This window comes from Chlamydotis macqueenii, chromosome 28 (genome assembly GCF_036417535.1).
Source record: "Chlamydotis macqueenii isolate bChlMac1 chromosome 28, bChlMac1.mat, whole genome shotgun sequence".
Classification (NCBI taxonomy): Eukaryota; Metazoa; Chordata; class Aves; order Otidiformes; family Otididae; genus Chlamydotis; species Chlamydotis macqueenii.
Window position 1 is genome coordinate 2738334 of NC_141583.1, and position 18696 is coordinate 2757029.

The 18696-nt window shown below is 67.0% G+C and overlaps 4 protein-coding genes across 19 annotated transcripts in view; all 4 read left to right on the top strand.

Moving 5' to 3' along the window:
* UBAP2L (ubiquitin associated protein 2 like) overlaps positions 1–2497 on the top strand; it is a 30995-nt gene extending 28498 nt beyond the window's left edge. For 7 of the 12 annotated variants that reach the window (XM_086768500.1, XM_086768501.1, XM_086768503.1 and 4 more), the window contains 4 exons: positions 204–271; positions 547–744; positions 1184–1234; positions 1860–2497. In XM_086768500.1, coding sequence (XP_086624626.1) covers positions 204–271; positions 547–744; positions 1184–1234; positions 1860–1955 — 413 coding nt within the window. In that variant the 3' untranslated portion in view covers positions 1956–2497. The remainder of the gene's footprint in view (positions 1–203; positions 272–546; positions 745–1183; positions 1235–1859) is intronic. The other 5 variants (XM_086768507.1, XM_086768508.1, XM_086768509.1 and 2 more) reach the window with 2 other exon arrangements.
* A 763-nt stretch (positions 2498–3260) lies between these two features.
* HAX1 (HCLS1 associated protein X-1) lies at positions 3261–5224 on the top strand. The gene is made up of 8 exons (XM_086768496.1): positions 3261–3371; positions 3586–3791; positions 3899–4041; positions 4134–4179; positions 4298–4413; positions 4530–4680; positions 4754–4901; positions 5094–5224. The coding sequence occupies exons 1-7, from the start codon at positions 3319–3321 to the stop codon at positions 4870–4872; spliced, it is 834 nt and encodes a 277-aa protein (XP_086624622.1). The 5' UTR covers positions 3261–3318; the 3' UTR covers positions 4873–4901; positions 5094–5224.
* Positions 5225–6287: 1063 nt separating this feature from the next.
* Positions 6288–7482, top strand: AQP10 (aquaporin 10). The gene is made up of 3 exons (XM_086768497.1): positions 6288–6711; positions 6808–6945; positions 7038–7482. The coding sequence occupies exons 1-3, from the start codon at positions 6399–6401 to the stop codon at positions 7337–7339; spliced, it is 753 nt and encodes a 250-aa protein (XP_086624623.1). The 5' UTR covers positions 6288–6398; the 3' UTR covers positions 7340–7482.
* Positions 7483–7999: 517 nt separating this feature from the next.
* On the top strand, positions 8000–18168 carry ATP8B2 (ATPase phospholipid transporting 8B2). Of its 5 annotated transcripts, XM_086768491.1 has the most exons (28): positions 8000–8165; positions 9201–9259; positions 9953–10066; positions 10248–10346; positions 10506–10567; positions 10719–10791; positions 11153–11223; positions 11363–11442; positions 11656–11814; positions 11890–11978; positions 12055–12251; positions 12604–12631; positions 12966–13191; positions 13397–13440; positions 13516–13681; positions 13758–13946; positions 14154–14269; positions 14427–14591; positions 14674–14785; positions 14929–15034; positions 15155–15299; positions 15386–15569; positions 15763–15986; positions 16301–16384; positions 16572–16817; positions 16961–17099; positions 17189–17319; positions 17420–18168. In XM_086768491.1, exons 1-28 carry the CDS (start codon positions 8135–8137, stop codon positions 17705–17707), a joined length of 3627 nt encoding a protein of 1208 aa, XP_086624617.1. In that variant the 5' UTR covers positions 8000–8134; the 3' UTR covers positions 17708–18168. The 5 variants fall into 5 exon arrangements, with proteins under 5 accessions (XP_086624617.1, XP_086624615.1, XP_086624618.1 ...); XM_086768489.1 differs by lacking the exon at positions 12604–12631 and having other exon boundaries at positions 12983–13191; XM_086768492.1 differs by lacking the exon at positions 12604–12631 and having other exon boundaries at positions 9201–9252; positions 12983–13191.
* The last annotated feature ends 528 nt before the right edge of the window (positions 18169–18696 follow it).

Genomic DNA, 18696 nt, shown 5'->3' on the forward strand with positions numbered 1-18696 from the left:
CAGAGCAGGAGAACTTATGCTCATACAGGCACTTCGCAGCCTGGCCTTGCCAAGGCCCTGCTCCCTAGGACATCTGTCTCCAGACCTGGCCTGGCTGCCGGGCCGCTGGAGCTCCGCACCTCCTGACGCTGCTGTTAGTGGCTGTAGCTCCCGCTGAACCGGTGGCTGCTCCGTAACGCCCGCTTGCCTTCCCTTCTCCCCAGGTGTATCTGTGACATCCAGTAATACAGGAGTGCCGGACATCTCGGGCTCTGTCTACTCCAAAACTCAGGTCAGTGTCTGGCGTGCGCTGTGGGAGGGTGCTGCTTTGCAGAGACGGCCTCCCTGGGCAACGAGGTCGCAGCCGGCCAGGGAGAAGGGAAGTGCTGGGCCTTTCCCAGCTTAGAGCAAAATTCCAAGCCCAGAAACTCCTTCTGTGCTCTGTGCCATGCGCAGACTCCCAGGCCCTGTGACTTGGAGAGCTGGGAAGGGGGTGTGCTGCCAGCCAGGGGTGGGGGAGTGCCGCCCCGCTCCCAGCCCTTACCCCTGCCCTTGGTGTCTCCTCAGCAATCCTTCGAGAAGCAGGGATTTCACACTGGAACCCCGGCAGCCTCCTTCAACCTGCCTTCAGCGCTGGGCAGCGGCGGCCCCATCAACCCTGCAACAGCGGCGGCGTACCCCCCCACCCCGTTCATGCACATCCTGACCCCGCATCAGCAGCCCCACTCGCAGATCCTCCACCACCACCTGCAGCAGGACGGGCAGGTAAGCGACCCCCCCGCCACCCTGGCCATTGCTGGGGTATCTCCTAGGGCTCTTCCTCCCACCCTGGCACCCCCTCTCCCTCCCTCCCTCACGCCCTGCGGCGGACACACGCGGTGACACGCACACGCTCACACCTGCACATACACACAGGGCCGATAAGAGGACGAGGTGAGGAGGGCCTGGGGTGCGCTCCGCTGGGGGGTACTCGGCACAGCCCCCTCGCTGCCGGGCCGTACCAGGTACGGTCGGGCGGTGCCCCTTCGCGCAGACATGCCTGGTGTGCCCCGACCTCCCCCTTCCTCGGAGCGGTGGCTCCGCAGGCCGGCAGCGAAGGGGTTACTCGCCACAGCCACGACCCCGCCGTAGCTTTCAGGTCTAACAGTGGATTTCTATTGTCATAGTTTGTCCCTTTATTTTACATATCCTGGTACTGCAACAGCTTCCATATTTGCAGATGATACTGTGCTGCCAACGCCAGCAGGAAGACCAGGTAATGAACCTTCTGCTAATGCATTGCACTTGCCCTGGGGTCTCCCCCTGCCCCTAAGGCCCCCCAGGCTCACATAGCCCCTTCCTTCTCCCCCCGTGGCCCCGCCAGGCAAGGAGAGAGGCCCTCAGTCAGTATGTGCACACACACACACCCGCGCGCACAGACACACACCCCCCCCTGCTCGACCCCTTCCCCTCCTTTCACCCCTCCACGGCGCGGCAGCCCCCGCCGAGCTGCCAGGGCCCTCGCTGCCTGCCTCCTGGCCTGGTGCTGGTCCCGGAGGAAGGCGCAGAGCGGAGGGAGGGTCCTGTGGCTGCCGGGGCAGCAGGCGCTGTGGTGTGAGAGCCGCTGGCCGGCTGCTTGGTGCAGGAGGCACCCCGTGTCCTGGTGCCGCCGGCCCCAGGGAGCTTGCGCTGGGCCGAGGCGCGGGTCAGCCAGCACAGAGGAGCCGGAGCCCGCAGCACCCGGGGGCCGTGGGCCGCAGCCGTGCTGCGGGGACGGCGGTGCCCACGCCTGAGGCATGCCAGCGTTGCCCTGTGGAGCAGGCCGGGGTTGGGACCCCGGGGACAGCGGCGCCGGTTCCCTGCCGTAACCACCTGCTTCTTCTCTCGCCCCCTTCCCGCAGAGCGGCTCCGGGCAGCGCAGCCAAGGCAGCTCCATCCCCCAGAAGTCCCAGGCCAACAAGTCTGCCTACAACAGCTACAGCTGGGGCGCCAACTGAGGCCGGGGCGGCCCTCGCCCACCACTTGCTTCTGGAAGAGAGTCCCACCCAACCTGACGCCGAAGGATCTGGGGAGGAGAGCGCCCTGCCGCGGGGCAGCGCCCGGCCCCGCAGCCCCCGGGCAGGGCGGGGTGGGCAGGCGGCTCTGTCTTGTCTGTCTTCAGCCACCTTTCCTGTTGTATGTAATATAGAATTTGTATTTTTTTTTTTTTTTCCTTTCTTTTTTGTTTTTGGTTGGGTTTTTTTTTGTTTTTTTTTTTTTGTTTTCCTCTCTCTGCATTCAGATTCTGAACCGTTTGCCGTAGGGGCCTTTTTTGGTTTTGACTCCTTTCTCCCCTGTCCCCCCCCCGCTTCCCCAGAACCTCTCGGATCCAAAGGAGTGGAAGCTGCCAGTCGCCTACAGCAAACCCCCTTGTTATTAGGAATAAGAACAGTAATTGATATGAACAGCATTGTAAGATGAATTAGTTGAAGTGGTTTTTTTGTACCGTGTTCTAAATTTAATGGATAAATGTGTCTTGTATATAAAAACAAAAACCCCACGCCGTCCTGTAGTTCTCATTTCCTCGCCTGCTCTCTGCCACCGGCTCCGAGGAGCCGCGGAGGGCACCCCCTCTTTTACGTTGTCCATCTGCGCCCCTTCCCTGCCTGCGGGCGCTGAGCGCAGGTCCTGTCCCCCCTCCACCCCTTGCACGCTGTAAGTATCTCCTGCTTTGGGTCTGGGGGTTTGTTTTGGTTTGGTTTTCTCTTTGGTTTTTTTTTTTTTGTTTGTTGTTTTTTTTTTCTATGCAGTCCCGATCTTGTATTTTTCAGTTCAAACTGGTTACTTCACCGGCAGCCCCCGAGCGGGTGATTTACTAAAGAGAATAAAGCTCACAACGCGCTGTGTGTACTTTCTAATCCCGACCTCAGCCCGGTTCCGGGGGGGAGGCCCTGGGCCCGGGCCTGGAGGCCGCAGCTCCCTTCCCAGCTTGCTTTGGTTGTTTGTTTTCCCCTTTTGTGAATATTTTGTTTTCCTCTCCCCTCGTCCTCGCAGCGGAGCTGGGCACCAGGCTCCCAGCACAGGGAGCCATTGTTCTCCGTGTCCCTTCCCCCCCCCACGGCACTGTGCCCCCCACCCCGCTCCCCACAGGGGCTCTCACGGGAGGGGGTCCCCGGGGGGAGGGGAGCAGGCCCACCCAAGGAGCCAGAGCGGGAAGAGCTCCGGCCCGCCAAGAGCGCGGAGCGACCCCGACGCCGCCCCGGGCCCCACCGGAGCCGCCGCGCCGGTCCGGCCTTGCGACACCCGGCGGCGTTTGGCGGCGCTGCGCGGCCCTTCGGCGCTTTACGGCAGCGCGAGCGGGGACGGAGGCGGCGGGTTGCGATGAGCTTTTACGACGCCTTTCGCGGCTTCTTCGGGTTCCCGGGGCGGCGCAGGTACCGCGACCCGGCCCCGGGCCGGCGCCCCCGGGCCCCCCGCCTGCGCGGAGCCCGGCCCGGCTCCCCCCCGGTCACTCCCCGTACCCCCTCCCGCACAGGCCCCGGCCCGGCCCGGCCTCCCCCCCCCCCGCCAGCCGCCGGTTGCCCCGCGGGTTCTGTCCCGCCTCCCGGTTGTTCCGGGCCCGGGTCTCTCAGCGCCGCCGTCCCACAGGCCCCGAGACCCGCTGTTCGGCAGCGCGGCGTGGGACGAGGACGAGGAGGAGGATGACGGCCCGTCCGTGGCGCACCCCCCCCAGGACTTCGGCTTCGGTTTCAGCCCCGCTGGGCCCCGCGGCGCCTTCGAGGAGCTGTTCCGGGACGTGGGCGAGCTCCTGGGCGTCTTCGGAGGGGCCTGGGCCGGGCCCCCGCAGCCTTTCGGTGGGGACAGGACGGGGTGGCCCCCGCCGGGGCTCAGCGGGGCTGGGGGGGCGGGCGCGGAGCCCCTCGGGCGGCCCGACCTGACCGAACCCCCGTGTGCTCCCCAGAGCCCTCCCTGCCCGGCCCTGGTGCGGAGCGGCCGCTGCGGGACTCCATGCTGAAGCAACCGGACGGGCCCGCTCCCGGCGCGTCCCCGGGGGACCCCGAGGGCGCCAACGACCCGGCCCGGCCCTGGAGACCCTTCCTGGGGGTGGGTGAGGGCTCTGCCCCGCGCCGGCAGGGCCTGCCGTTGCGGTGTCGCGCTCAGCCTCCCCGTCACCCGTGCGTGGCTTTTCCTTGCAGCTGGAAGACGCTGGTCCGGCTCCTCCCGGCCTCAAGGAAGACCAAGGTGGGTGCCAGGAGCGGGGCCGTGGGGTCTCCACCTTCCCCGCTCTACTGCCCACGCTGACGCAGCTGTCGGGGCGCGGTCCCCGCGCTGCTGTCACGCTCTCGCGTCTTCCCCACAGACCTGGACTCGCAGGTCTCCTCCGCGGGGCTGGGGACCATCCTGAGACCCGACGAGCCCGAGTCCCGTTCTTACTTCCAGAGTGTCTCCATCACCAAAGTGACTCTGCCTGACGGGGTGAGTGTCCCCTGCGGGCGCAGCCGTGAGCCAGGGGTGACCTGGGGACGCCTCCCCGGCACGAGGAGCAGAGCCCCGGGGTGGTGACGTCTCTCAGGGCGCGGTGCGCTGCGCAGGTGGTGGAGGAGCGCCGGACCGTGCAGGACAGCCAGGGCCGCCGGGAGACGACGGTGACGCGCCGGAGGGGGGACCAGGCCTTCATCACCACCACCAAGGAGGATGGGCAGAGCAAGGACTACCGGGAGGAGGTGGTCAACATGGATGACCGTGAGTGGGGCGCCGAGGAGGGTGAGGGGAGTGGGCCGGGCCCCCTCTGAGCGAGCTCTCCCTGCTCTCCCAGGGGAGCTGGTGCAGTTCGTGGGCACGTGGCCACGGCAAGACGAGCTCCACGCTCCCAACCTGAGCGAGCCCTCGTCCGTGCTGGGCAGCTTCTTCCGACGCTGGTTCTCAGGCTGGTAGCTGTGCCTCCCGCCCCGGCTGAGCGCCCCGTATGTGTGATGGGTGCAGGGTGGGGGGGACCCCAGGGACGTGGGGATGGACACCAGCCTGGCGGTTGGGGCTCCCAGCTCCACCTGGGGCTGTAAATGATGTGCTCAAATACTGTCTGTTACGGGGTTTTTTTGTTTTGTCAAAAGCAAAAGCGAGCAGCAGCCTCTTCTCAGCCCCTGTTTTTGTTGCAGATGGGTCAGATCCTGCTGGGAGCTGGTGCACAGGCGGGGGGCTGCCCACCTTCTGGGGCACTGCGGGGACCCCCGTGGGGGCCGAGCGCCTGCGTGCCTGTGTACAGAGCAATAAAGTCTATTTACGCTAACCGCGACCTGCCGGGCTCCTTCAGGCTGGGACCTCCCCGATTTGGAGGCAGGGACCCGCATGGCCGCTGGGGTGGCTCCTGGGGGCTGCCCCGTGGGTGCAGGCGGCTGCTGGGCTCCTCTGCCCTGGCCCCCTGCCCACTTCCCTCTCCCGATTCCCCGCCTGCCTGGCGCTGCGCTGGCGCTCCCCTGGGCCGCTCCTGAGGGCCCATCCTGGGAGCCTTTCCAAGACCTCTTCATTAGCGCGGCCTGCGCAGGGATCCGGCAGGGTAAAAGGGAGCTTCCCAGAGAGCGAACGCCCGCGCCGGCTCACCCGAGTGACATCTCAGTTCCCCGCAGCCGCTCAGAGGTCCTCGGGGCTTCCCACCAGGCCTGGCCCTAAGCGGGGACGCCGTCGTCACGAGGCGCTGCTGACCCCCGCCCCGTGTGGGCCTCTGGTCCCTGCCAGGTGTCTCCCTGCAGTGTGGCCCTGATCGGTTTAAAGTCTGCGTGTTATCACCCACCCCGGCCCCGGGGCTCATAAAATCACTCCGGGAAGAAGACACCGACGCCGTTGTGGCTGCTGCCCGTTCCCGGCTGACCCCATGGGCACCGCTTCCTTCTTGAAGAGGGTCCGGGCTCTGCTCCGCGTCCAGAACCAACTGGCACGGGAGTGCCTGGCCGAGCTGCTGGCCGTCTTCGTGCTCGTCGTGACCACGGGGCAGTGGCAGGCACCGGGGGTCCCAGGGCTCCCCCTGCCCATCCCTCGCCAGGGGTGGGGGGTTTTGGGGCTGCACCTCGCTCACTGAGTGATTGGACCCTGTTCCGGCGACGTGGTACGTCCTCCACCGTGCCGGCAGCTCCAACGCGAGAAGGGCATGGGCGCTGCCGCACGGCACCCGAGGGAGCGGCACTGGGCAGCGCGCACCTTGACGCCTCCCGCCCCGGGGCAGGCAAAGGTTGGGGCTCCAGAGCCATGCTCGGCATTTGGGCTGCATCCGGCGACGGTGACCGGTGACACCGCGGCCGCGCTGGCGGCACCCCTCTCCCGCTGTCTCCCCAGGAAAGCAGACGACTGAATTGCTGATCATTTCTTTACCTTGCCATCAAAACCGCAAGCGAGACTGGCGGCCGCCTCCCTGCCCTGTCCCCGTCCAGCACCCAAAGCCGGAGCCCAGGGGACGGGGGAGCAAAAACATGGAGACGGTGCAAGCCAAGGCGCTGGAGCAGCCCTCGGCGCTGGAGCAGCCCTCGCCTTGCTGCCCTTTGCCGCCTGGGATGGGCGCTGATCCCGCGGCGGCTGCTGGGCAGCGGGGCAGCAGCCCTTGGGGAGCGGGGGGGCTTGGCGAGGGGCCGCGGTGGAGCCGCGTCCCTCTTCTCCAGCTGATCACCCTGGGCAGTTCGGCACAGATGATCACCAGCTCCGGGACGAAGGGGAACATCCTCGCTGCCTACCTGGCAGGCGCCCTGGCTGTCACGGTGGCCATCTACACGGCAGGGGGAGTCTCCGGTGAGGCTGGGGAGGGGGGTCCCAGCTCCCGCCGCCCCCGGGCTCCAGATCCCCTGGGACCCTCCGCTCCCAGCTCCTCTCCCTGCTCCGTTGCAGGGGCCCACCTGAACCCGGCGTTCTCCCTCGCCGTGTGCCTGGTGGGGCGGTTTCCCTGGTGGAAGTTTCCCATCTTCGTGGCTGTGCAGACCTCGGGAGCTTTCATCTCCGCTGGAGCCGTCCACACCCTCTCCTACGGTACGGGGAAGCGGGTGAGCGCCTGCTGGGGGAACCCCGCGGCTGTGCCGGGGTGGCCGGGCTCACGGATGGGCTCTGCCTCTGCCCCGCAGACAGCAACGGGACCCTCGCTGCCTCCGGCCCCCAGGAAACCGCCTCCATCTTTGCCACCTACCCCGCTGACAACCTCTCCTTCTCCAATGGCTTCTTGGACCAGCTGGGTGCTGGTGTTGGCTGCTCCCGGACCCCCCCAGCGGTGCTGGTCCCCGCGGTGCTGAGCTGCTGTGCTGGCCCCGCAGGTGATGGGCACGGCGCTGCTGATCGTGGGTATCCTGGCCGTCCTGGACACCCGCAGCAACAGCGTCCCCAAGGGCCTGGAGCCGGTGGCCGTGGCCCTGCTGGTGTTCTCTGTTGAGGTCTCCATGGGCTCCAACTGCAGCTGCCCCATGAACCCCGCGCGGGATTTCGGGCCCCAGCTCTTCACTAACGTGGCGGGTTGGGGAGAGGAGGTCTTCAAGTGGGTAGAGGGAAGGGGGCCAGGCGAGGGGTGGTGGGGTGACCCCCGCCCACTGTGTCCTGTCCCCGGCAGGGGCAACGGGTGGTGGTGGGCGCCAGTGGTGGCTCGGCTGCTGGGGGCCACCCTGGGCTCGGCCCTGAGCCCCTCGTGGGGGCGGACGGCGAAGCCCGGGCCCAGCAGAGCTCCCTGGTCCTCGTCAACGCCGCCGTGCGTGCCCCCAGCCCCCGAGGGGTCCCCCGCGGAGAAGGACGTGCGGCCCCCCCCCGCCATCTCCGTGCACCATTCAGCGAGCGCTGCGGACGTGGGGTGTCTCGCCAGCAGCGCAGCGGGCAGCGACCCCCAGCCCCTCGGGGGCGCAGAGCCGGCCAGGCCCGGGGTGGGGGGACCCCGGCCCGGCGGGGTGGGGGGCTGCCCCCGTGGGACCCCCGCAGTTGTACTCGGGGATCCCCCCCCCCCGGATCCCGAGGCTGGCCCCAGTACCGCCGGGGCCGCCCCCCATCACCCTCCCGCCCCCCCCCCCCAGCCCCATCACTTCCGCCGCCGACCGGCGCCGCCGCGGCCATGGGGCGCTGAGGCGGCGGCAGCGGCGCGGCAGCGGGAGCGGGGCCGCAGCGGCCCCGGCACCGGCCCCCGGCCCCGGCCCCGGCCCCGGCCCCGGCCGCCCGCTCCCCATGGGCTGCGGGGCCGCGGGCCATGGAGCGGTGCGCGGCCCGCCGGGCCGCAGGTGAGCGGGGCGGGGGCCCGGTAGGCCTCGGTGTGCCCCGGCGGGCCCCGGTGCGGCCGTCGCCCCGGCAACGCGGCGGGGCGGGGCGGGGCGGGAGGGCCCGGGCCGGGGCACCGGCGGCAGCGGCGCGGGATGGCGAGGCCGGGGCGCGCCGCGGGCCCGCAGCCATGACAGTGCCCCGGGAGATGCCCGAGAAGTGGCCGCGGGTCCGCGGCCCCGGCGGGGCGGGTGTGTGCGGGGCCGGGGCCTGGGGGTGCAGAGGAGCAGGGCTGGGGGTGCCGGGCTGGGGCGGGGCGGGGCGGGGCGGGTCTAGGAGTGCTGGGCTGGGGGGATCTGGGGGTGCTGGAGGTGCCAGGCTGGAGGGGTCTAGGGGTTCTGAGCTGGGGGGTGTTGGGGGGCCGGGCTGGGCGGTTCTGGGCTGGGCATCTGGGGATGCAGGGTTGGAGGGCTGTGGGGGTGCGGAGGAGCAGGGCTGGGGGTCTGAGGGTCCTGGGATGGGGATCTGGGGGTGCCAGGCTGGGGGGAACTGGAGGTACTGGGCTGCGGGTCTAGGAGTGCAGGACTGAGGGTCTGAGGGTGCAAGTTTGGGGATGCAGTTTTGTGGGTGCAGAAAAAGAGAGCTGAGGGTCTGCGGCTATAGAAGAGCAGGGCTGGGGGCCTGGGGGTGCCGGGCTGGGGGAAACTTGAGGTTCTGGGCTGGGGGTCTGGGGGTGCAGAGAAGGAAGACTGAGGATGCAGGGTCTGAGGGGTCTGGGGCTGCAGATGTCCAGGGCTGGGGGTGCAGAGAGGCAAAGCTGGGGGTGAGGATCTGGGGGTTCTGGGCTCAGGGTCTGGGAGTGCAGGGATGTGGGTCCTGGCGTGGGGGGAGCACAGGCTGAGGGGCTTCCCTTTTCCCCTGGGGGTCTGGGGCTCCCGGGCTTGCTGGGGACAGGGGGGCTTTTGAGGTGCAGAGGAGCAGGGCTGGCCAGCTGTGGGTGCAGAGGGGAGGCCTGGGGGTGCAGGGGCGCGCGGCTGACGGGGTGCACTGTGTTGCAGAGGAGGAGAGGCGGGTGCGAGCCAACGCACGGGAGTACAACGAGAAGTTCCAGTACGCGGTGAGTGGGGTGGCCAAGCCCTGTCCCTCGGGGCCGATCCTGCGGCTCCAGGCAGGTCTGGGGGGCTGGGGCCTGCGTCACCCTTCAGGTCAGTGAAGGGGGGGGCGGTTACAGCGAAAAATAGACGTTTGTCCCTGAGAGGATGGTGCTGATGAGGCATTAACGGCAATGGAGCTCTGGGGCTGCCTGGCTGGAGGGGGCCACGGGGGGATGCAGCCCCCTCCATCCTCTGCTGGAGCCCGAAAGCCCCCAGCTCTGCCTGTACCCCTGCCTTGTCCCTCGATTCACCTCTGTGCTTGGCTAATTAACGAACTTCCGGAGCCGCTGGGGGAGGGGCACAGCTCACCTTGGCCTCCCCTCCGCGCTGGAGGTTGTTTCTGGCTGCTGCAGACCAGGCCCTGCCTCGGCCTCCCTACGGCAGGGGAGCAGGGGGCCTGGGCTGGGGTGACCCCTGGGGGGGCTGGCTGGAGGAGGCTGGGCCCTGGGTACCGGCTGGTGACCGATCGGAGGAACAGGCTTCTCGAGGAAGCTGTCATGGAGTTAGGGCAGGGGCAGGAGCCGGGGTCCAGGCTGCTGTCCAGAGCTCCCAAATTAGGGGCACGGTGAGCTGCAGCCCTGCCCCTAGAGCCATGCTGGGGGGGTCACGGGGCCTCGGCGGCTCGTGAAGCCCCTTCTCGCCCCGTCTGTCCCCAGAGCAACTGCATCAAGACCTCCAAGTACAACATCATCACCTTCCTGCCGGTCAACCTCTTCGAGCAGTTCCAGGAAGTTGCCAACACCTATTTCCTCTTCCTCCTCATCCTGCAAGTGAGTGCTGGGGGGCCCGGGGAGGCAGATGGAGCCCCCCTGGCGCTGACCTTCCCTGACTGGGCAGCCGGGAGTGCCCTGGGCACGTCCTGCCCCTGGGGAGCAGCATTTGGCACCCACGGGCAGGGGTAGCGTGGGGCTGGGCTGGCTTGCTCCCCTGTGACTCCCGCTCCGTCCCCAGCTGATCCCGCAGATCTCTTCGCTCTCCTGGTTCACCACCATCGTGCCTTTGGTTCTTGTCTTAACCATCACAGCTGTCAAAGATGCCACCGACGACTATGTGAGTGGTCCCCCACACGCCCCTCTGCCCCGTCTGGCTGCCAGCGGGGTGTGGTGCGGGTGTGCAGTGCCTGGGGCCGTGGTGTTTGGGGGGCGGGGGGGACACAGGAGCCAGTCCCCAGAAGGGCTGATGCTGCTGTCTCTTCCCCTCCGTGCCCAGTTCCGCCATAAAAGCGACAACCAGGTGAACAACCGGCAGTCTCAGGTGCTGATCGGCGGAGTGTGAGTGTTGCGGGGACGGGGCAGCCAGGGAGGGGGCACGGGACGCTGCAGGACGCGGCACAGGGCTGCGGGCAGGGGCAGACCGCAGCGGGGCAGGGGAGAAGCAATGCTGCCGGCTCTCGGTTAACTCCACTCCACTGTCGCTCTGCAGCCTCCGACAGGAGCAGTGGATGAACGTCCGTGTCGGAGACATCATCAAGTTGGAGAACAACCAGTTCGTGGCGGTGAGCGTGGCCCCGAGACGAGCATGGTCCTGGCTGGGTGGCGCACAGGGACAGCAGCACAGCGCGGTGCTGCGCCCGCTCTGCTTTTGTGCTCTTCCATTACCTCCTGGGGTGGAGGCATCGGGGACTTCCCAGCCTGGAAGTTGTGTTTAGGTTGTAGCGTTTGAGCCGCTCTGGGGGTTTGGCTGATGCGGATGCTTCAGGCGATGGTGTCCTGGCCAGGGTGCCAGCAGCGCCCTGCTAAGGATGCGCGGCTCTGGAGACCCCGCTGGCCCCAGCGTCCAAGGGCCAGGAGCTTCCCTGAGGAAGGCATAGGGGAGCTCCAGGGTCAGCACAATCCTTCATATGTCTGTCCCTGCAGGCTGACCTCCTCCTCCTCTCCAGCAGCGAGCCCCATGGGTTGTGCTACATAGAGACTGCGGAGCTGGACGGGTAGGTAACCCCTGCTCGCCTTGCGGAAGGAGTAAGAACAGGCCGCAAGCGGGGCAGGACCTGAAATCGGGGAGCATCTACGAATGCCCTCCCTGCCGGGCTGTCACTGACCTCGCACACGGTGCCTCCTTGCTCCCAGAGAGACCAACATGAAGGTGCGGCAGGCCATCTCCATCACCTCGGAGCTGGGCGACACCGGCAGACTGGCTCGGTTTGATGGTGAGTGCCTGAGACTGGTCCTCTGCTTTGGGGCAGCCCCTGGGTTTCCTCCTCCATCACCTGGCGTGGGCCCACCCTGGAGAGAGCAGGACCATCCACACAGTGTTGTGGTCCTGTGGCTTGGAGCGGAGCTGGGAACGGTGCTGGGAGCACTGGCATGGAGCTGGCCACGCGCAGAAGGCGCGTTCCAGCCGAGCCGTCCCCTGCGCCCAGGTGAGGTGATCTGTGAACCCCCGAACAACAAGCTGGACAAGTTTGGTGGGACGCTGTACTGGAAGGAGAACAAATACTCCCTGAACAACCAGAACATGCTGCTCCGAGGCTGCGTCCTGCGCAACACCGAGTGGTGCTTTGGCCTCGTCATTTTTGCAGGTGGGCTGGGGGCAGCTGCCACCACTGCGCTGCGTGGAAGGCAGAGACCATGCTGACACCCTTCCCTCTCCTCAGGGCCTGACACAAAACTGATGCAGAACAGCGGCCGGACGAAGTTCAAGCGGACGAGCATTGACCGGCTGATGAACACACTGGTGCTCTGGGTACATGAAGGGCAGAGATCCCAGGGAGCGCCGGCTCTGGCCCAGGTAGGGCTCTGATGTCCTGTCCTGTCCCCAGATCTTCGGGTTCCTGGTGTGCATGGGGGTGATCCTGGCCATCGGCAACGCCATCTGGGAGCACGAGGTGGGCGTCTGCTTCCAGATCTACCTGCCCTGGGACGAGGGGGTGCACAGTGCCTTCTTCTCCGGCTTCCTCTCCTTCTGGTCCTACATCATCATCCTCAACACTGTGGTGCCCATCTCGCTCTATGTGAGGTAGGGCAGGGGCCAAGGGGCAGGGCTGGGGGTGCGTGAGGGGCAGGGACTAGGAATTAGGGGCGCCCTCTGGGAGGGGAGGCAGGGATGGAGAACCCCAGGCAGAGCTGTGTGCTTGGGGTGGGCACGGGCTGCTCTCCTGGTGATGGGCCACGTCTGCCCTCGGGGATGCCCCACGACCTGAGACCCCCCCAGGTCCCTCGGGGCCCCCCCGCCTGCATCTGTCTGGCTGCTCCTCTCTCCCTGCCCTGGCTGCATGCCAGTTATTTTGCTCTGCCCTCCTGCAGCTCCCAGGCTCCTGCACTGTCCCCTTCTCTCTCTCTTTTAATTTCTCTCTCTTTTCGTTCCCCAGCATGGGTTCTGTCACCCTTAGCCCCGAGGTAAGAATGTGTCGCCCCCACCCCTCCCACTAGCTCATTGCTCTCTGCCCTGGGGCCGGGGAGGGGGTTCGGGGTGCGTAGGTGTGTGAGCTGCCTGGGGAGCCCCCGCAAGCTGCCCCTCTGCGCCAGGCCCCACGTCCCCAGCCCTGGCTCGGCAGCGGCTGTCGGTAGGAGCAGGTGCGGGCCAGCCCGGGGAAAGGCACGGGAGCCGGCAAGCAGCATTGGGGTGGCTCTGGGTGCTGAGATGCCCCAGGTGCTTGGGGGTCTGGGGTGGGCGTGTGTGTGCCTGTTGCTGGCTCAGCAGAGCGTGCTGCCCTGCTCCGGTGACACCGAGATGTCCCCCCCCCGCAGCGTGGAGGTGATCCGTCTCGGGCACAGCTATTTCATCAACTGGGACAAGAAGATGTACTGCACCAAGCGCCAGACGCCGGCCGAGGCCCGGACCACCACCCTCAATGAGGAGCTGGGGCAGGTGGAGTACATCTTCTCCGACAAGACTGGCACCCTCACCCAGAACATCATGGTCTTCAGCAAGTGCTCCGTGAACGGGCACAGCTACGGTGAGCGCAGGGCGCCGGGCCAGGCTGGGTCTGCCTGCAGGGTGTGAGTGCGCTGGCTCCCCTCCTGCAGACCGTGTGGGGCATGAGGGGGCTCAGCCGTAGCGTTGTGGGGCTACCACTGCCCCATGCACCCCCTGGGCACGGGTGCCGGTGCGGCGGCAGCGTTGGGTCTCTGTCCTGGTTAACTCCGTGTCGCCGTTCACAGGTGATGTGCAGGACGTGCTGGGTCACAAGGCAGAGCTGGGAGAGGTAAGGGTACCACAGGGCCGGTGCCTGGCTGTGCCGCGCGCCACAGCGGGGTGACTCCATCTCTGCCCCTGTCAGAGGCCAGAGCCGGTCAACTTCTCCTTCAACCCGCTGGCGGACCCGCGGTTCCAGTTCTGGGACCCCAGCCTGCTGGAAGCCGTCAAGCTGGGAGACCCCCACGTGCACGAGTTCTTCCGCCTGCTCTCGCTCTGCCACACTGTCATGTCCGAGGAGAAGAGCGAAGGTGGGCGCGGAGGGCAGGACCTGTCCCTGGGCAGGTCGGGGCGCGGCGCTGGCTCTGACCCCTGTGCTGTCCCCAGGGGAGCTGTATTACAAGGCTCAGTCCCCAGATGAGGGAGCGCTGGTCACAGCTGCCAGGAACTTCAGCTTTGTGTTCCGATCCCGCACGCCCAAGACCATCACAGTGCAGGAGCTGGGTCGAGCCATCACCTACCAGCTGCTGGCCATCCTGGACTTCAACAACATCCGCAAGCGCATGTCTGTCATCGGTGAGGTCCTGGGCACGGCACGGGGGCTGTGCAGCCGGCAGGGCCACGCTGGGGCTGGGACATGGGCGCTCTGCGCAGAGTGCTGGGGACCGGCCCCACGCAGACGGTGATGTGACTCTGGAGGCGTCGCGAGGTCACGGTTGGGGGTTGGGGTGGGACCTGCTCCTGCACCCCTGAGCCAGGCCGCTTGTCCCCTCCTCCCCGCAGTCCGCAGCCCCGAGGGCAAGATCCGGCTGTACTGCAAAGGTGCTGACACCATCCTGCTGGAGCGCCTGCACCCCGTCAACCAGGACCTGGCCAGCGTTACCACCGATCACCTCAACGTGCGTGGGGCGGGGTCCTGCGGGCAGGGCTGGGAAGGGAAGGGAAGGGGGGCTGCCCGGAAGTGCAGAGCCTGGCTTGTGCCCTGTCCTGGGTGGCAATCAGGGTCTGGGGGCACTGTTGGGGTCTGCTTGTGCACCCAGCTCCAACCGCTCACAGGAATATGCCGGCGAGGGGCTGCGGACGCTGGTGCTGGCCTACAAAGACCTGGAGGACTCCTACTACGAGGAGTGGGCCGAGCGGCTGCGCCAGGCCAGCAGTGCTCCTGAGGCCCGCGAGGATCGTCTGGCTCGCCTCTACGACGAGGTGGAGCACGATATGATGGTACGTGGGCTGTGGGCACGGAGGGGTGGGAGATGGCTGGGGGGCAGCCCTTGCTCACCCCCCACTTGTTTGGGTCCCCCAGCTGCTCGGAGCCACGGCCATCGAGGACAAATTGCAGCAGGGGGTCCCCGAAACCATTGCCATCCTGACGCTGGCCAACATCAAGATCTGGGTGCTGACAGGGGACAAGCAGGGTGAGGCATTGCTGGGATGGGGGTCTGGGCTGGCTGGAAACAAGGGCATTTGTGGGCTGGATCCCAGCTGCCTGGGGGGTGGGGGACAGGCACTCCCCCCCCCGAGCTGACCATGGCTCAGCCCCTGGTTTCCCGTCCCCAAGAAACGGCTGTGAACATCGGCTACTCCTGCAAGATGCTGACGGACGACATGACGGAGGTGTTTGTGGTCACGGGCCACACTGTGCTGGAGGTGCGAGAGGAGCTCAGGTGAGGGTCGCAGGCAGAGGACGTGTGTGGGGCCAGCGTGGGGCACGGCTGCACCTGGGGAAGCTGAGGCATGCAGAAGTGCCCGAATCTGGGCCTCCTGACCCCACTCTTTCTCCTCAGGAAAGCCCGGGAGAAGATGATGGACGTGTCACGCTCTGTGGGCAACGGCTTCTCCTACCAGGAGAAACTCTCCTCTTCCAAGCTCACATCCGTGCTGGAAGCCATCGCGGGCGAATACGCCCTGGTCATCAACGGGCATAGCCTGGTAGGGACCTGGGAGCTCTGGGCTGGAGGGGGACCATGCCCAGCTGTGGGCTGTGCCCTCCCACTGTCCCCCCGCTCTCCTTGCAGGCCCACGCGCTGGAGGCCGACATGGAGGTGGAATTCCTGGAGACGGCGTGCGCCTGCAAGGCTGTCATCTGCTGCCGCGTCACGCCCTTGCAGAAAGCCCAGGTGGTGGAGCTGGTGAAGAAGTACAAGAAGGCTGTGACCCTGGCCATCGGGGACGGGGCCAACGATGTCAGCATGATCAAGAGTAAGTCCTGGTGTCTGGGGAGCCGCAGGGGGGCAGGTCCCCCCCTTGCACCATCCCAGGGCCCATGGCAGCCTCTGTCCTCGCCCCTCTGTGCCCCACAGGAACACAGTCCCGCTGGGGAGGTGCCACCCCCCGTCCCCCATGCTCCTGGCAGAGCCCTGCTCACTCCGTGCATCTCCCCTTCCCTCCACAGCCGCTCACATCGGGGTGGGCATCAGCGGGCAGGAGGGCATCCAGGCGGTGCTGGCCTCCGACTACTCCTTCTCGCAGTTCAAGTTCCTGCAGCGCCTGCTCCTGGTGCACGGGCGCTGGTCCTACCTACGCATGTGCAAGTTCCTCTGCTACTTCTTCTACAAGAACTTCGCCTTCACCATGGTCCACTTCTGGTTCGGCTTCTTCTGCGGCTTCTCAGCGCAGGTACGTTGCTGGCTCCTCGCGCTTGGAGTTGCGGGACCCCTCTGTTCAGGAGCGTGCCCCGGTCCCTGGGCTCCCCGTGGGGCCTGATCCTGCGCCCGCAGCATGCCCAGGGATCCCCCTGAAGCGCAGCAGCGTGAGGTGGGTGCGAGGAGCCCGTCGGGCCAGGGTTGCCACACGGTGGCAGCAGCACCCCGAGCCACTCGGGGTGGGCACCCACGGGGGGCTGGCGGCCGCTCGCCTGTCCCTGCAGCTGTGGGCGCGGGGATGCAGGGCGGGCAGGTCTTGCGTCCCCCTGAGCGCTCCATTCCACGCAGACCGTGTATGACCAGTACTTCATCACGCTGTACAACATCGTCTACACCTCGCTGCCCGTGCTCGCCATGGGCGTCTTTGACCAGGTACGGGGCGTGCCTGGGCGCACGAGGGGCTGGCCCTGCTCCCTCGCATGCCACCCTGCGGGACGAAGGGCTGCCCAGGCTGCTCCTGTCCCTCCGTGGGCGGTGGTAGAGGCTGGCCCAGCCCCTGCGAACAGGCTGCGCCTGCCCGGGGCTGGAGAGAGGTGCCCAGCGTGCCCCGTGTCCCCAGGACGTGCCGGAGCAGCGGAGCATGGAGTACCCCAAGCTCTACGAGCCAGGGCAGCTGAACCTGCTCTTCAACAAGCGGGAGTTCTTCATCTGCATCGCCCAGGGCATCTACACCTCTGTCCTCATGTTCTTCATCCCCTACGGCGTCTTTGCTGATGCCACCCGCGACGACGGCGCCCAGCTGGCTGACTACCAGTCCTTCGCCGTCACCGTCGCCACCTCCCTTGTGATTGTCGTCAGCGTGCAGGTAGGGACGCGGCTGCTCGGCCCTGGCCCGTTGCCTCCAGAGCGAAGGGCGGGTGAAGGTCTGGGTCCTGTCCCGCCCTGCGGCCGTGCTTGGAGCCCTGCAGCCGACCCCTGAGCCCTGCTGCCTCCTTCCCCCTGTGCCAGATCGGGCTGGACACGGGCTTCTGGACGGCCATCAACCACTTCTTCATCTGGGGCAGCCTGGCCGTCTACTTCGCTATCCTCTTCGCCATGCACAGCGATGGCCTCTTCCAGATGTTCCCCAACCAGTTCCGATTCGTGGGTGAGGCCCAGGGGGCTGAGCAACGACCCCCACCCCAGCAGGGCGCCGCCCTGCCCAAGCCCTGCCTGGACTCACGCTCCCCTCCGCAGGTAACGCGCAGAACACGCTGGCCCAGCCCACGGTCTGGCTGACCATCGCCCTCACCACCGTGGTCTGCATCATGCCCGTCGTGGCCTTTCGCTTCCTCAAGCTGGACCTGAAACCCGAACTCTCGGACACGGTGGGAGCACGTGGGCACAGTGGGGCGGTTCCTGCCCCCCGAGGGCAGGCGCTTCTGTGGGTCCCTGACCCTGTCCCCTGTCCCCCGGCGGTGTCTCCAGGTGCGCTACACTCAACTGGTACGGAAGAAGCAGAAGGCCCAGCACCGGTGCATGCGGCGCGTGGGGCGCGTGGGCTCGCACCGCTCCGGCTACGCCTTCTCCCACCAGGAGGGTTTCGGGGAGCTCATCATGTCCGGGAAGAACATGCGCCTCAGCTCCCTGGCGCTCTCCAGCTTCGCCGCCCGCCCCAGCGCCGGCTGGATTGAGACCCTGCGCAAGAAGAAGGGCAGCGACGGCAGCGTCGCCGGCAGCCCCAGCGCCGCCGCCGACAAGATGCTCAAGGTGTGAGGCTGGGGGAGGCGGTCGAGAGGTGGGGTCGCATCCCTTCCCGTGCAGCTAGGGGCCCTCCCTCGACCCCATCTCTCGCCCTGGCCCTGGGGGGCCAAGCCCTTAATCTGAGGGGGGGTCCTGGGGGGGAGCAGGGGCCCTGTGGGCCCAGGTGCTGAGGTTTGCAGGAGTCTGGACTGTTGCAGTGTAACCAAAAAAATTATTCGTCCCCGGGCCGGCCGGCCGCTGTCCCCAGCAGCCCCCCCGGCCGCTCCTCTGTCAGTATTCACCTCCACGGAGCGCAAATCCCCCGCCACATGCGAATGTATCTGCCAGAGCCACCGCCGCGGGCAGGCACGGGGGCCAGGGGGTTCGGCAGCGCCCTGCCCCCTCCCCGCCCCTCACCCGCATGTCTTCTTTTTATATAAAAAAGGAAAAAAAAATCACGACAACAACAAAAGGAAAAAAAAAAAAAAAAGGAAGGAAAACCCCCCCCGAGTTTACAGAGCGATTTGTTTCTTTCAGTGTTGGCACCGCCGGTTAGGGAGAGCGCGGGGCCGGGGGCCACGGGTGACCCCGTCCTGTGCCCCCCCCGGGGCTCGGAGGGGCCGGGTGGGAAAGGGGAAGCGCCCCCAGCTCCTTCCTGCTCTCTGCGGGCAGTGGGGCTGGGTGCAGGCCGTGATTCGCTCCCACGCCAGGGTCTTGCACAACCCTCGGCCTCCACTTCCTCCTCCTCCTCCTCCTCCTCGCCAGCCCCCAGGGATCAGACCTTGTCCGGGGGCGCGGGTGGGCGGCGGCCCCTCCCCGGGGCGGGGGGGGTCGGGGCCCGGGGCCGCTCCCCCCACGATACCAAAGAGGAAACTGTTCAGGACGGGCCCTGCCGTGGGCCGAGGGCTCTTTTTGGGAGCGCTTGGGGTTATTTTGGGGGGCGGGGACGGAGGCGAGGATCGGGGCGTCTAATTTATTACACGTTTCTATATTGTATCATTTTATGGGTCCATAGAGAAAAA

What these genes read in the sequence shown, in the direction of transcription:
- HAX1 (XM_086768496.1), top strand. Translation starts at nt 3,319, where the DNA reads ATGAGCTTTTACGACGCCTTTCGCGGCTTCTTCGGGTTCCCGGGGCGG. An exon ending in CCTGGAGACCCTTCCTGGGG is followed by an intron (nt 4,042 to 4,133) that starts GTGGGTGAGGGC and finishes TTTTCCTTGCAG; the next exon opens with CTGGAAGACGCTGGTCCGGC. An exon ending in CGGCCTCAAGGAAGACCAAG is followed by an intron (nt 4,180 to 4,297) that starts GTGGGTGCCAGG and finishes TCTTCCCCACAG; the next exon opens with ACCTGGACTCGCAGGTCTCC.
- AQP10 (XM_086768497.1), top strand. Translation starts at nt 6,399, where the DNA reads ATGGAGACGGTGCAAGCCAAGGCGCTGGAGCAGCCCTCGGCGCTGGAG. An exon ending in CACGGCAGGGGGAGTCTCCG is followed by an intron (nt 6,712 to 6,807) that starts GTGAGGCTGGGG and finishes GCTCCGTTGCAG; the next exon opens with GGGCCCACCTGAACCCGGCG. An exon ending in CGTCCACACCCTCTCCTACG is followed by an intron (nt 6,946 to 7,037) that starts GTACGGGGAAGC and finishes TCTGCCCCGCAG; the next exon opens with ACAGCAACGGGACCCTCGCT.
- ATP8B2 (XM_086768491.1), top strand. Translation starts at nt 8,135, where the DNA reads ATGGAGCGGTGCGCGGCCCGCCGGGCCGCAG. An exon ending in CGCGGCCCGCCGGGCCGCAG is followed by an intron (nt 8,166 to 9,200) that starts GTGAGCGGGGCG and finishes ACTGTGTTGCAG; the next exon opens with AGGAGGAGAGGCGGGTGCGA. An exon ending in TGATTGTCGTCAGCGTGCAG is followed by an intron (nt 16,818 to 16,960) that starts GTAGGGACGCGG and finishes CCCCTGTGCCAG; the next exon opens with ATCGGGCTGGACACGGGCTT.